The sequence below is a fragment of the Pogonomyrmex barbatus genome, unplaced genomic scaffold (genome assembly GCF_055798465.1).
Source record: "Pogonomyrmex barbatus isolate J1 unplaced genomic scaffold, ASM5579846v1 scaffold16, whole genome shotgun sequence".
In the NCBI taxonomy this organism is placed as follows: Eukaryota; Metazoa; Arthropoda; class Insecta; order Hymenoptera; family Formicidae; genus Pogonomyrmex; species Pogonomyrmex barbatus.
The window spans coordinates 5183331-5200232 of record NW_028297112.1 but is presented as its reverse complement, the minus strand read 5'-3'; the positions used below and the strand labels follow the sequence as shown (position 1 = coordinate 5200232).

General features: G+C 28.7%; 3 protein-coding genes across 7 annotated transcripts in view; 2 read left to right on the top strand and 1 right to left on the bottom strand.

The window, feature by feature from the left end:
• The window catches only part of LOC105430850 (thrombospondin type-1 domain-containing protein 4), an 82396-nt gene extending 76871 nt beyond the window's left edge, over nt 1–5525 (top strand). For all 4 annotated transcript variants that reach the window (XM_089074094.1, XM_089074096.1, XM_011644592.2 and 1 more), the window contains one exon: nt 126–5525. In XM_089074094.1, coding sequence (XP_088930220.1) covers nt 126–241 — 116 coding nt within the window. In that variant the 3' untranslated portion in view covers nt 242–5525. The remainder of the gene's footprint in view (nt 1–125) is intronic.
• A 626-nt stretch (nt 5526–6151) lies between these two features.
• Nucleotides 6152–11919, bottom strand: LOC105430849 (armadillo repeat-containing protein 6 homolog). Its single transcript, XM_011644591.3, has 5 exons — nt 11658–11919; nt 9923–10254; nt 9192–9487; nt 8604–8869; nt 6152–8481 (listed from the first exon to the last, which is right to left on the bottom strand). Exons 1-5 carry the CDS (start codon nt 11772–11774, stop codon nt 8107–8109), a joined length of 1386 nt encoding a protein of 461 aa, XP_011642893.2. The 5' UTR covers nt 11775–11919; the 3' UTR covers nt 6152–8106.
• Nucleotides 11920–12496: 577 nt separating this feature from the next.
• The window catches only part of LOC148937140 (uncharacterized), a 29674-nt gene continuing 25268 nt past the window's right edge, over nt 12497–16902 (top strand). The window contains exons 1-5 of one of the 2 annotated variants that reach the window (XM_089074105.1): nt 12497–13384; nt 14240–14322; nt 15167–15280; nt 15383–15475; nt 15717–15764. In XM_089074105.1, coding sequence (XP_088930231.1) covers nt 14277–14322; nt 15167–15280; nt 15383–15475; nt 15717–15764 — 301 coding nt within the window. In that variant the 5' untranslated portion in view covers nt 12497–13384; nt 14240–14276. The remainder of the gene's footprint in view (nt 13385–14239; nt 14323–15166; nt 15281–15382; nt 15476–15716; nt 15765–16902) is intronic. The other variant, XM_089074107.1, reaches the window with a different exon arrangement.

The window sequence follows — 16902 nt, the reverse complement described above, 5'->3', positions numbered from 1 at the left end:
AAAAAAAATGCTGTTACTATTTCTGAAAAATTATCCTATAGATCAGTATTAGATATTATTTAGTGCGAAGAAATTACATTCGATATATATATGCTCGACAAGTATATTTTAATTTTGTGTTTCAGAAGTGCACGAGTCGTCCGAGTGCGTAGACAAGTATCCGAATTGCGTTTTAGTAGTAAAAAACGGTTTGTGCCGAATCAAATATTACAAACATTCGTGTTGTCAATGCCGTCAGTAATTGGAACAGCAATTTTGCGTTCATCCACGAGTCTGTTGACCGCGAGTGTGCAGCTGGCGATCGTTGAAAATACAAATATTATGTCGGAACGGGCAAATTATATGCCGAGCATAAGACTGCTACAAAGAGAGATGATCACATATATGTAATTTTATTTATATTACGCGATGCGAAAACCGAATCACACGTGTCTTACATAGTTTTGTCTACATGTCTTACATATTCCTTTCTACCGTAACGTAATAGTAGAATTCTTATGGAATATTAGAATTTCTCTTCCTCAAAGAAGACATACGGATGAATATTCAGGACGATGCATTGCGATTGATTTCATCTTAATAGTTAGATTATGAATATTTGAGTAAACGTCGAAACAATTTATAAATAAATAAAGTAACGAAAAAAATAATATAATGAAAATGAAAAATATTAGGGCTGCATGTAATATAATATATATATATTTTAATTTCCTTTTAATTTTATATATATATATATATATATATATATATATTATTTTTATTTATTTCTATCTTAAGAATGAATCTTTTGTAAAGAAGATTTGTTCTCGAAAAATTCAGATTTTTCCACAAATTAAATCACAAGAATGCTCGTCACGTATTGACAGAGTTTTGTGTGCAATAATTTATCTTGATATATGCCGGATATGTGCGATCGCTTGTATTGTTGGAATATACATGGATCGTTTACATCACATATGCGCAAACCAATATCTGTGTTATCGTCGCGGATAGATACAGGAACGTAATTTTATCTATTTGGAATAATTCGCATCTATTCAAAAACATTGTCGGCTCTGGCTCTTTTACATGCAGCAACGCGATCTCAATTTTTGTCAAACGACTCGTTTGCGGTATTCAAAATTGAAAAAAAAACGCGTGATTGTGATCTCAAAGACTTTACGCGTGAAAAAGCGATAGGAAATGAAGACTCGCGTTTTTATCTTCACTTAATATCTCTTATTAAATGATAAATACAACTGTCTATTTCTAAATTTTACCTACTTAATATAAAAATTTAATTTAAATACTTGTATCGCATGTTTACATTTTACATCAGATATTTCTTAATTTATTGTAAGAAAAAAGGGAAATAGTTATTTTTTTAAATAACGAAATAAAATAAAAAGTAATACACATTCAAGTGTGTATTATCACTTTAATTTTTGAGAATGTACAAATGAAGCTTGTGCGCGAGACTTTTAACACGTTTTTAATTTGTGATGTACTTTGACGATATACGTCACGAACGCAATTCGATTGATAGATCAGGAAATAATACTTTTGAAAGCGAACACACGCGAATCCGAGTGGATATCCAATTTTATCCAGGAGCATAATTACGCTCCTGGATAAAATGAGCCTTCCTTTGCTGTGTGCGATGGTTTTCATGGTCGTGCAAAACCTGCACGACCATGAAAACCATCGAGGCTACTGCACCAACCGCGTAAAATGAAACGAGTTTTCAGCGGGTTCATGAAACTGCGGAACACGAAACGATGTCATAAAGAGCGTCAAGTGCGCAAACTTATGTTCACAGATTAGAAAATTCACGAGCCAATAAAAAATCAGTTTTTTTTTCTCACCTGCGTTTCCTACGGAGAAGTAGTCCTCGCACGTTTTACTGAAATACAGAATTTCATTTCGATGATCATTTAGGATGGAAACTACACAAATTTAGAGCCATAAAATTAGTTGATAAGCTGAAATCGTCGACTCGATAACTTTTTTCTCTAGACGTTTTTCTGTTAGTTATTAACTGCAGAAGTTAACGTGTAAGTTAACGTATAAATATATAATTGGTACCAATTTATATTCGGACAATGCACAACGAGGAGTCTATTTTTCAAACCGCAAAAAGATTTACATTCGGTGTTTTGACAAAGATGTTACAAATGTTGAGACACGTGTGATTTTCGTTCTGCATACATCGTTAGATATCGAGTAAATTTATTCAAATAAGCATGATAATATATATATATATATATATATATATATATATATATAACATAACTGAATATACGCTTGTATGTGTAGAATGTATGAAGTCATTGTTAGATGATAAATACATATATTACTGTATATTTCGATATCGAGATAAAAAAATTAATCTTTGATCTATATCATATTAATTTGATGCTCGATTCATATTTATTGTATCGTGAAGAACGGAATTGTTCGCATTAATTAATTATCTATGATAATTGTCAGTTCATTGGTTCTGTCAATTCCAAGGAATTTATTTAAATGCTTTTTATCGAATGTTTTCTTTTAGCGTTACGTCTCGCCCAGATTTTCTACTTTTACAACAATTATAAGTTATTTACATAAAATTTTTCATTCATTTACCCAATTCTTTTCTTACCAACTACTTATAGTTTTATTCGATTTTGTTGCACCAGGTAAGTGTATTTTATAATTTATACTTTTTTTCAAATGATTTATTTAATTCATTATCAATATTTTTCAAGTATATTTAAACTTATGTTATGTCGCGTAAATCTTTATACAAGTTTCTTTTATTTAAATATCAGTAATCGAATATTGCAATATCGGAACTTTTGTAATAAATGTAACTTAAACTGATATTTTATAAGCAAACGTAATGTAAATTAATGTTTACGTTATGTCTGCTTCTTTTTTAATTCACAATTGGTTTTGTTCATATCATTTCATTTTCTCTTCTTACTTTTTATATGTCCTTTTATTCATTATTATATTATTTTCATTTGTTTATATAAAATATTTCTAACATATTCATCGAACTTTATACATATTCAAATTATATTTAAAAAATTTTATATTATTCTTTTTTTTAAAGTAACTTTTCAATTTTTAAATATTTTTAAATAAACATATATTTAGCATAAATTAGTAAATAAATTTATTTGTTTAAATATTTTAGGAAAATTTTATATAAAATTCCTTAACGGATTTTTATATCAAATTCTGAATTTTCAAGTTTAATTTATTGTAAACAATTAGTATTTATTTTTGTAAACAATATGAAGATTTGTTCAATAGAATGTTAATCATAAGTGTAGGTGTTTTTATCAAACTAGCGAAAATAGAATTGATAACATGTAATAACAATACTGTATACGGTAAATCTTTACAATTTTCTATGGTCATTATTAGATAATGCGATTTTAGACAATGCTAAAATAATTGGAAAATTGAAGAGATACTCTTACGAATGTATAAACACGACTGTTAATTGATAGTAATTATGAAATGTTAAATGTCAATGGCTGTGATGTAATCTTCTATGTCCTACTAAATCATCATTAGCAATTAACTTTGATTCGATGTTACGATTTGCAACTCAACTGCAACTCTGAAATTGTATTTGTTTCTTAACATATAATTGTCACAAAATATTGTTTTTTCTACACATCCTATAAATATTTAAAAAATATAAGTATATAAAAAAATCTTAAAATTTATAAAATATGTAAGAGGCAATTCGTGTTTTTTTATAAAAACGAGCAAAAGCATATTAATATTTGTTTTTTTAAAGAATAAATGTCAAAAGCATTTATAAGAATTATACAAAAACGAAAGTTTCAGAAAATTATTGCTTATTATAAAATCAATTGGTTGAGTGACATTGAATTAAATAGTTGATTAATATAAATAATAATAAGTACTTGAATACAACGAGTAATTTTTTTGGCCAACATTTTAATATAAGTTTAAAAATCATCTTCACGTGTCAAGAAGTAATTTATTTTTGGAATAGCACGCTATACAGTGTCATTAACGTTAAGAAATACGAAGGCGCAGATAGTAGATGCCATCGTGATCCTTTATCGAGATAAAACGTCCACTAATGTCTATAATTATGTGCTCTGTGTCGTCGCAAACCTGTGTATTAATCGCATAGCTCGACTATCGCGAGTGTGATCTCGTCAAGGACTGTGATACAATCGTAGTCTGCAGGAATGAAGTACAACGAACGATAAGGAATAGTTAATGATCAGTACAATAGGCCAGCTGTTAAGAGAAAACCAAAAGTCATCTGGCGCTTTGTAAAATTGCTTCCGTGTCATTCGTAGAATAATACCATTAATCTTAATTGAGAACAATCGTTATCGACAATCACATTACAATCGCACATGTCTAATCAATCATAATGAAATTAAACAGTAAATTGATGCAAGGGAAAATTATTGTTTGCACAAAAAGCTTCAAATTCGGAATTTACAAATACTTTGGCAAAATAGTTTACTTTTTTTCCATTTGCTATTAACAATAAAAAAAAATGAAATGTATGTATTACATAAAAATAAATAAAATTTAATTAAATAATTAATAACTTCATAATGTAGATTTATAATTAAGCATTTAATTAATAAAGAATCATGAATAATTTGAAAGTTATCAATTTATTTGGTAAATTTAAAATTTAATTAAATTTTACGTTTATCATTTTGGAACAACAACGAAGATAACAGGGCAAGTTTCTAAGATTAATTATCTGACCACTTGCAAATTATATAAGAATTTTCTCGCTTGTATCTCTTTGTGTAAAAAGATTATAAAAATGATAAGCAGGAAATCGGAATTGTTCGAAGCATTAACTTATGAGAAAGCGCATGTAATTAGTAAAAAAATAAATCAGCATTTTTGTTTTTAAAATATCACATTGATCCATAATCAAATTTTTGCTTAATTAATTTTGTTTAATTAATTATTATGTTCTACTATTTAGTTAATATTATGTACTTTAATAATTTAGGAGATAAAAAATCCGATTTTCTGCAGTTTTCTTTTATACGATATGCGAGCGATTCCACGAAGAATCTTATGTTATAATTCTTTGGAATAAAATAGATCATGTTTTTATCATAAGTATTATAAGTAACGCAAAACGAATTGCGAGAGAAACAGACTGATAAGCATATATGTCACTTGTATGTCACAGATGTAATTACATGTTCGAGCGTTTTTGATTAGTAGATATTAATAAAGCCAAAGTCAGTAAACACCTGTTTTTGCTCAAAAGAATTTTGAACGGCAAATCAAATGGATATTTACAGGTTAATTGAACACAGAATATCATTCTTTGTCATGGTATTAGCTATTATACTATTATAAAAAAAAAAGAAAGAGAGGACCTCTTTCAAATATAAAATGTTTTATTGATATACATACATTCAACATATATTATAACACGGAATAAAAATATGATAAGCAGATATATGTCATACAAAAATATACCATTATCATAACTTTTACAAAATAAATCTGTATTTTTTATAATACTATTTTTCTCTTTTTGTTAATACTTTCTATATTAAAAGATAAATTAAAAATGATAAGTTTTAATATTTAAGAAAGTAAGTAAAAAAAATTAAGAAAACCTATTGTAAACATTAAGTAACCAAAAATTTTTAAAAAATGAAAAAATAATTGCTTTCATAATATAGTTGTAATCAATTATGGATGTAATATATTCGTAAAGTATACATATAAATAAGTTATACAATAATATGATTATATAAGCGTTTTATTATATTTCTTATACATATTATTATTTATACTTCAATTTTGCACTTTTGCATTTTAATATTTTTATTAATGATTTTTCTTTATATTACAATTTATTGTAGTTCTTTTTTTATTTTTATTATAGATATATAATATTTTATTTTTATTATAGATATTTTATTATAGATATTTATTATAGATTTTATAAAATGATAAATTTTAATATATTAATAATATAATTAAATTGTTTTTAATTAAATTGACATAGTTTATTTGCCAATCATGTTTAAAATAAGATACTCTTGAATTAGGAGACACGGTAGTGTCAAATATCTCTCGGGTGTCAAATATCATACAATTGAATAAAAATACCGAATACATAAAAGCTTTTTTATTTAAATTTTTTTTTATTTTGTATTATTACCTCTTTAATTCTTTGTAATTAAATCTTTCATTCGATTCAAATATACATGTATTTAAGAATTCTTTACAGAAATATATGCCGGAATATTATATAAACATATATTGAGATAGAATGAAAGCTACTACCACTTGTGTTAGATACATATCATTTGAAAATTAGATTAAATTAGATTAAACGCAATTTTATCATAATTATCATAATTTTGAAAAAGAATTAAAACTACTATCATTTGGGTTTTAGAATAAAAAGATTTCAATGGGAAATACAAAGATACGAATCATTGATTAATTTACATTTTTCAAATACAATTGTACATTTAACTTTAGAGATAATGGGACTATAACTTGGCGCCACTTTTTTATCAAATCTTTTATATAAATAATATATATATTTATAATCTCCAATTTGAGGTTACAAATTAGAGTTATAAATATCAAGATATTAAAATACTGGATTCATATAATAGTTATTATGTAATTATTTGGAATCATAAAATCATTCAACATAGAATTGAATGTGAAGAGTATCAAGTATCTAATAATTTCTCTAAAAAATATTTAAATATCTTTTAGATAGAGATATTTTAGATATCAAGTTTATGTGATTTCGAAAAATGTACATGTTACAAATGGACGCATTTTTATTAATAAGACTATTATAAAAGATTGGTTTATTTATATAATACATATTAAAAAATACAAGTTATAATTAGACTTGATTTATTCTTCCTGATTTTTTTCAGAAATAATTTAATTTTTCAAAAAATTCTCATGTATGAAAGCCTAATCATCGTTGTATTTAAATATATTCCATAACATTTAATTCAAAATTTTTGCATTTGAAAAATGTATATTATGTATAAATATTATGTATAAATATATATAGTATTACAAGTGGATATAATACATTTAGATATAATAAAAAATATAGCAAGTTATAATAAGACTTGATTTATTTATCCCACGTTCGCTTTTACAATTTTATAATAAAATTGAAGGTAGAGAAGTATAAATTTAAATGAATATCTTTATGAATTTAATAAAAATCATAATTATTAATGATAATGAGTTACTTTTCAAAATCAGGAATTAATTTACTTTTTCACTCGCTAACAAGTAACAGTAACAAATTATTTTTAAAAAGCAATTTTCTCAATCCTGAATTGCACCTATAGTCTTGCTGATTTTAATTAATAATGAACTATTATATCAAAATTTCAATTATAATCTAAATAGGAAAATAATTACGTCTTTTATATGCTTATAATTATGATATACATGGAAATAATTTAATTCACCGAATTTAATGTTTATCATCATATAGTTATCAATATATAAATAATACTAGTAACAAGATAAGTCTGTATATTTATTTGTTTAAAACAATAATTGAAAACAGTTATATGTGAACACAATAATATGGATACAACAGTTCTCCACAAATTATATAAAAATGTATAATACAATTTCTGGCAGTGCATTAAAGTTTGTATTATAAATTTTTCAGGCACCATATAAAATCCCTAAATATTCTTAATAAGGTATGACAATTTTTATATCATAATAAATATAAAATGTTGTTACATATTATTAGAATGTATTTTGCATTGGAAGCATTTTATTTTCTAAATTAAAAGTATAATTTCAATCATAACTATATTGCTAAAATTTTATGGAATCTCCTTTAGAATCAAAATAATGTTTGTCAATTTTATAAAATCTAAAATGCTTTTTATTACGTTGAGCATAAAAATATTATTATCTATAAATCTTATTATTTATGTTAAGTAAAACTCTTATCAAATAATGTATAGTATTGCGAGGTGAGATAAAACAAAGTACAAGATCCAAATTAGATCAAAGTCCTTGTGGTAAATAATAGTAATAATTAGATTCTATGATTTTTGACTGTGGTATTGCTGTCAAAGATGATTAATAGTGCTCATTGTTCAAGCTAATGCCTTTTCCTGTCCATCTTTCTTTGAGATCTACTTTTAGACCTAGATCTCTCAATGCGGCTTTTGCATTATCCTCCAATTTGAGACCATGTAAATGTATTGCATCTCGTAGCACTTCCTCGACACCATACATTAAAAACTCCTTGGATTCAGATTTATTTCGTACCGACATATTTCTAATCGCCCAAGAGGCTTGTTTTAAAATATTTATATTATTAGGATAAGCCTTCATAGCATCTACAATTACTTGGGCCGCACCGCAATCGTAGAATACACCAGAATTCGAAGTGCTTCGTAAAGATAACGCTGATATACAACTTAATCCTGCAGCCACGACATTCTCCGATCTCTGTAAATATTAGTATATTAAATTTTAATATAAGTATATATATTCTAAAAATTCTTTATTTAGCAAATGACAAAAATATTTTTTAGAAAAAAATATTATTTTGTGTTTCGTAATAAACTTACTTTCATTCTACTGATAGCAGATACGATTAAAGGTGCACATCCGGAAGTCACAATGTGAGATTTCACATTGTCATTGCCAGCAAGCGCCTTGAGCAGCTTCAGAGCTTGCCAATTCAATTTTTCAGAATCTGGATATTCGGTCATTATATCCAAAATGAACTTTAATCCTCCTGCATCCTCAACTTCTTGACAAAATTCATTTCGAACAACCAATGCAGCTAATGTGATCATTAAATCGCCTATGACTTTAGTTTCCTTCTTAAATCCTATTCACAATAAATACACATAACAGTTTATAGTAATAAAATTATTATTATTATTATATTATTATAATTATACTATACTATAATTATTATAATTTTATAATTATAATAATTATAATAAAATACATACATTAATTAATAAGAGCGTGTAAAAGAACAACATAGAATAATTATTATATCTCAGAAAATGATCCAAATGTTTGTAGAATACTTATAGAATATAATTAACCTATAGAATATCTATAATTGTAAAAAGCTTGCAAATTAAATGATAATCCTATTAGATTAATTATGAAACTATTTAATTATATTAAGTATAATTTACTTTTTAATAATCCCGTGATGACATCGAGAGCACCCTTTGCCATGACAGTTGCATGTTCGTGTGCTTTTCCATACTCGTGTCGAATATCATCGTCCAGAACTAATGCTCTGATTACCGAACATGCATCCTTTACCTCAAGCGCACCCACGTCCGTGCGCATTAATATCTTCTTAAGTTTCTCGAAGACATTGGTCTCAAAGATCCTTTGCCTGTTCAGTTCATGCTTTATACAGCATTCTCGTATCCAGTGCAGTAAGCATTGTAATGTTACAGTATCGCAATGCCTTTCTAAAAGTCTAATTAAAATTTCACAAATTAATTTATAGATAAAAAACAAACGCTTATAAAAATAGAAATGGATTTCTTGTAATTTTAATTTTTTTCAATTATAATTTTTTATGCTTGCACGCATTAGTTTTTTCAACTTATTCAATTTTAGAAAAGAAGTTAATAAAATAAATTAATTTTCAATCATGTTTATAGAAAATATAATTCTTGAGCAAAAAAAATTAGGTCTGTTCAAATCTAATAAATTGTTTAAATTTAACAAAAAAATTAGTTTGTTTTTCTCAATTTTTATATAAACTTCAGATTCAATATCTTTGATGATTTTCATATTCTATATATATATTTTTTATAAATTTAATAATCATCAGAAAAAAATAATTAAAATTTATACCAAAAATACATTACTTTCTATCTCTTAAAATCAATTTTCTAATAATCCTTACTGTGTTTGCAACGCGATTCCTTCGTCGTCCAATAAATCCGGATAGCCGGACATTAATGAAGTGAGTGTCTCCAGCGTAGATTTAACTATCGCATGATTCTTCTCACAATCTTTCAGAAGATTGATCAAAATGTTATAGCATTTGCGTTTAGCTGCGAAAACTCTGTATCCGATATCCTTATCCAATTCGGTTCGCAATTCTTGCAACGTCTCGGGCACGCATTCATAACTCTTGTCATTCAAAGCGCACGTTAATCGCTCCAGACACGTTATTATCTGCTTGTATTTGTCCTCAAGAACCGAATCTGTGACGATGTTATTCAAATCTACCCCCTGTGCGAAATAAACATCATCCGTGAATAATATCGCAGCGATAAATTGGAACATGACTTATTTCACAAATATTTAATTTTTAAATACATTTCTGGTACAATTTACTTATAACGAAACATTTAACAATGATAACATTTTTTGTACTTTTACATGAATTTTAAATTAATTTTTCCTTTAGTAAAAAGATGTTCTCTTTTTCTTTAAATAGCATTAAGACATTACGATACGACGAACAGGTCAATCTCTTAAGATAGACGATAGTGACGAGTGCTCTAAAACTAAAAGTGTCAAAGAAATGCGACAAGAGCGCGTAACAGATTTTATTCTTGCATTACAGATGCATCTTCTAAATAAACTTTAAAGCTCCAATTTATAATATTAACCAATGTAACGTATTATTAATCAAAAAACTTTTATTAGAAAATGCTGACATTAATTACAAAATTTAATTAAAAGAATTATTAAAACAAGATGACAACAAAATAAAAAATAAAATGATAAAATGATTTAATAATATTAAGACAATTTTAAAACATATATAAGACATATATTTATACCATACAGTATTACATTTCATATTTATTTCTAATGGCTGATGAAAATTCTTGATGATTTATTCGAAGCTGACTCATGTAACACATCTAAAAAGACCATATTCGATTAATCACCAAGAGCTATTCCTCTAATGCATTTAAATGATTTAAATTTATATATAAATTATTTTAATGTTTAAAATTGCAGACGAAGTTATTTTTATTCTTCATAAAATAAAAATAAAAAATCCTTGTAGAACAAAATAACATTTTTTTATATATGTATATTTTATGTATATATATATATATATACATACAAAAAATATATATATAATATAATATATATAATAATTATATATATATATATATATATATAAAATAAACTATATTTTATTAATTTTAATATAATATATAACTATATTTATATTAAAATATAAATAATATATTATTTTAAATATATATTAATAATATATAATGTAATATATAAATATATGTATAATTAAAAAAAAATATTTTTTAATTAACCATACAATTTACAACTAAATTATGTTAATAAATATATTAAAAGTTTACAAAATGGATAAAAAAGAATATACTATATATATATATATATATATATATATATATATATATATATATATAGCAAATATATTTTTTATATATAAATTTTAATTTTTAACTCTTATTTTTATTCTTATTAAACTTCGAAATATTTTATAACTTCTTAAAGAAACTTTCACCTTTTTGCCGAAGATAAGAATTTTCAGTAGCAAGGTGAATGAGTCACATGATCGTGCAAGGAGTGAAAAGGATATCTTTTCATTCATCAACAAGTAGTATAAACAAAGGGACTATCGAGACATTTTGTACCTTCATTTCGAAGCACTTGATAGCATCCTGGATGGCTTCCTCCTCGGACAGGCCGAGATCTTCCATCAATTCCCTGATTTCTTCGTCGTAAATTTCCTGGGTAATTCTCGTGGTCATGATAATGCGGCTTCTCTCACCGGTACTCCGTTTTGCTATATAAGGAAATGAACACCGTACAAGCCGCGCGAGCAAGGCAAGCGTGCACTGACTCGTCCATGTAAAAACAAAGAGAGAGGACCTGTCACAGCGACCGCGCGTTCGCAAACTCATCTATGAGTGCTTTCCATTTAGGCCTGTTCTACAATGGGTGTTTTTCATTTAGAGACATAAGTTGACACAGGTATCGTTCTATCTTTCTTGGCTTTCAATGATTAACAAGGACAAAATGATACTTGTGTCGACTTGTGTCACTAAATGGAAAGCACCCAATGAGTCGTGGGCCGTAAGATTGATCAATCACAATCAAGTATTCTTCCCATATTCGTCTGTGATTGGTCAATTCTTGTGACTTGCGGCTTGCGACACACGACGCATTGTAGAACAAGCCTTAGCTACGCAAGTATCGTTTTGTTCGTGTTGCTCATCTTTCTTGAATCAAGAAAGATAAATAGAAGTCAAGAAAGATAGAACGACGTTTATGTCGATTTGTATCACTAAATTGAAAACACTTTTGATATCAATATTGATATCAAGGCTTGATATCAATAAATAAAAAAAAAAAAAACCTAAAATATAATAAATATTTTTCATGTTCCTGCGTACACACATTCCATTACAATCTTGATATAAATTCAAAACTAATTTTAATATAAATTTAAAATTATTAAAATTACTTTTAAATTTGTATATTAAAATAAATCAAAACGAAATACTAAAGTATTTTCATGCATCACTCATCGCTCATTTTTAATGTCAAAGTAAATTACGGGATTGAAGTTGACGCAGAATAAATTGAAATTTGAATGGTGACTTTTGATCACGTGATCTGTTGTTAGACGCTAAAAATGAGCGGTACACGAAAAAGTATTTTCTTTAAAATAAAAAAAACTATATAATATTAAGTATATCTTCTATATATATTTCGTAAAAGCGTCATAGGAAAGTACAGAAGTGAAACGAACAAACTCGCGTTGGTTCTTCGCGACAATTCGTCGTTGCACTTTTTGCGTCTCTCATCTTTTTTTCTGCGCAGCGAGCAGCAGAAAATTGCACGCGAATTCAATTCCAAGTGTAGAAAGTAAAAAAAAAAAACGGTGCGGATGCGGAGGGCAGATATTCATCTCGGACAGGCTGCATTCGGAATCACGCGGTCGCGGAACAGCATCTCTCGTGCGAGCGATCGCGCTCGCTCTCGATCGCGCTCGCAGTCGATCTCGGATCGAGCGTTGCGACCTCAGCTGCCTGGCCTGGCCTAACCGTGTTCGTTCGTGGTGTCGCGCGACACGACTGACGTTATTATTATTGCGCTCTCCCCTCGTGGCTGGCGCAACTGATCCGCAAATTCCCGGCATACACGGCCGACGGAGTTGTTTCAGAGGAGAGGGAAGTTACCCTCGTCGTCGAACGTCGCCGTCGTTATCCTCCTCGTCCTCGTAGCCGTCGTAGCCTCCCCTCCTCCTGAGCGGAGTGCCCACGCCGCAAGTTTCTCGTTATCATCGAGGAGTCTCGTTGGCGAGGTGTTAGCGCGCATCTCTTCCCGTTTTCGCCTTCCCAGCGACGTCAAACAGGTAAGCGTCCCTCGTTGGGATCCCACACGCTTAGCACGTGAACCCTCGTTCGCGTCCTCGTCGAGACGCATGATTTCACGCGTGTACATCGTGCACATATCCCCTTGATCGGCGACAACTACCTGAGGGACATCCCTGGCACACCGCAGTATTGTTGCTTTGAGCTAACAGAGAACAGGCAATAGTTTTACAGTATCCTTTGGTTCTAGATATAAACGTGAGATATCTGTTTATCAAAGTGACCAGTTTGGTGTTTTCTGCGAAGAAAGAGGAAAAAATTAGATTACTTACGCTTTCATCTTTAAATTTTCTGAGTATATGTAAAATTTATAAACATTTTACCTGATTAATAGAAAATGTGATCTTGTAATCCAGTATGTAGAAAATTAGTAGAAATTAGTTATTTTATTGGAGCAATTTTAAAAAATACAAGTTTCTTAAACATGATTGCAAATTTTTTTACCATAAATAATGTTCTTGCTCATGAATTTTTAATAATTAAAAGATTGGTTATTGTTTTTATATATATATATATATATTTGAACGATGAAACATATAACTTAGATAGAATAATCTAGAGACATTCTGAAAATAATATTAATAATAATTTAATATATTGCACATTTTATAAACATTAATGCATAATTCATATAACATAATATATCAATTCTTTATATATTCAATTTTTTTATATTTATATTAAAAGATTTTGAAAACAAAACTGCCTGTCCGTGAGTCTTCAAACTCTAAAATTAGACACAAGAAATAATTATACTTAATTATTACAAGTTAATTACAATATGAAAAGAATAGTTATTGGCCTCAAATATAATATTACAATTTTGTATATTTCAGAAACTACAATTCATAGACTGGTTGCAGTATCTTGGATATGAAACGTAGAAATACTGAGATAAAAGAAGAACTGCACTCAAAGAGTAAATGTCCACGGAAGAAATGTAAAGGAGAATGATAAAGATCAATACGTCGCGCCGTCATGCATGAATAATTATAGTGTTCATATCACCTGTAGAGAGGTTTGACATATTGGATGAATGAACGTCATCACGAAGCATCAATTGTAGCATTGCATATTTTATGTACAGCAATAGAGATAATTTTTAAAAAGATATAACATTATATAAGAGGATACAGAAGTAGCTTTTTTAACAGAGTAAATCATTATTTTTAATAATTAGAAGTAAACGCATGAAAATCAAACTGTACGTGCTCTATAAAAAGATAAGCTGTACCGATAATTGCACAAAGATCAGCTTTCCTAAATAATGCTCAAATAGTCGCAACTGGAATTGCATATTAAGTAAGAGTTCTGATACAAATCAAGTGAAGCGATAGAAAGAAATGCTTTGAGTCTCCTTGAAAAGAATGCGTAAGAATCGCGAGAGATTATGTCCTGTGATTGTAGTATTCCAAATTTTTTACATTTGCCACATGCCATGTGTGACTGACAAACGAGTAAACTCTCATACGATTTTTTATGGAGACAACTATCTGTTGATGTGATCGTTTTTTTCACGTGCATCCGTTTACGGTTTTCGTACGCTATTTCTGAGAAGATTGAAAATTGGTGTCGTTTCGTGCGACTCGAGAAGCTAACGGAAGATTTTGTGCCTGGTACGAAAATCCATTATCTTAATCGGCTAGAAATATATATACAAAATTATCTTATATATATTGTGACAAGTTAATTTTTTTTTTATATGCTCATTTAATTCTGATTTATACAATTTATATTTACTTAGCTTTGTATTTTGTGTTTAGACACGGAGGGTACAACCGACGAAGTCCTAATGCTGAAAGGAAGCTTGTCGCCGTATCTCGACACTCACAATGAAGAAGAGTCGTCTTACGTAACACTCAGCAATGGGCCGCACGGTAAATATTAGCACCATTGTACATATATAATAATAAGCGTTAGTTTTATAGCTTACTGTATTAGACTAATCTGTTTGTTAATTTTTTGCCTTCTTGTTACAGCATATATAGGAGATTCCACGAGCACAGAACATAAGTCCTACAATCATGTCCTTATAGAGGTGTATTTTGTAACGCCTATCCTCTGCAAGCATTGTAAGTATAGTTTACGTGATTCATTATACAAATTAAATTAGTATTAACATCGAGAAGCATTAAAATAATTTTTTTCAATTTGCCATATCTTTCTGCCTTTTATTCGATTGCCATAACAAAAGTATAAATTAAGCAAAATAAAGTAAAATAAATAAAATATTTTATATTGAATAATTGTAATTGTGATTAAAAAATCTCATCTTAAAATAAAATAATACAGTCATTTATGTTTTTGTCATAGGTGAAGATTATATCTGGGGCATCGGGAAAGTAGGAGTCGAATGCAAAGGTAAGACCTTCTATAGCAATTAAATAATTAAAGTCGTCGTTGAAGCTGCATCTTTCTCATTTATGTCAGACATGCTATATATTTCGTACGACGTAAAATCTTTGATCTAATATAGCGTAGTATATTTGCATGATAAATCAGAGAATAGATTAGATTTTTTTCGTGCCAAAAATAGCCTTCAAGAAATATGAAGAATATGTATTCGGTATTCGCACGTGGGTGGGCTAATAAAGGAAGTGTATGTTTTGCATATGTTTTATAACATTTGATTTATCAATAATCATTAGCTAAGCTAGCGATAATAATTTGTAAATAAAACGTCGTGTTATAAACAAACGCACATGGCATTCATGTCATATTCAATCAACGAAATATTTTAAGTAAATATTTGCGCGTCAATGAAATATTTTCAAAAATATGAAACAGAAGTGGTCTCCGATTAAAGAGGGGAAATATTCGTCATCAAATATTTTTCACGCGATGCGCGATTCAAGTGTATCCTCGCACATAATGAAGATACGTGACATTGCGACACTTCCGGGGTGCGGGTGGCCGTCGGAGTCATGAATACTCATTGGATCACCCCTTGCGCCGGGATCCGCATGTTGATCATCGATCTCGCCTGGATCACCGTCGAGGGCGGCACCGTAGCATAGTAACACGCCGGCGACCCGCGCCGATTTCAAGAGCGACATGCTATCGTGCCCCCCTCCCCCCTTCACCTTCGTCGCTGCCGCTGCCGCTCTCGCCGCGCCGGTTTCCGAAACTCCACGGCCCTCTCCGGGTGCCGCTAATCCCTCTCCGCGACATCGTACGAGCCAGGACCGTATCTAATCGGGGCAACAGTTTCCTATTCGTAGATATCGTTCTACTTTTTAATTCAGACTCAGCCACCGTTCTGACATTTCGATCGGAAAATCAAAGTAATCATATGGTTTTCTAATATTTGCATTTACCAATATAGATTAATTTTAAATTTGATGAAATTTGTTCTTTACTTTCTATTTTTCTTTTTTTTTTTAATTTTTATATTCATTTTTATCAATGTAGATTAACTTTGATTTCAGTTTAATTTATTCTTTATTTTTTTCTAATTTTTAGAAATAAAAAAAGGTAGAAAATAAATTAAGTTAAAATT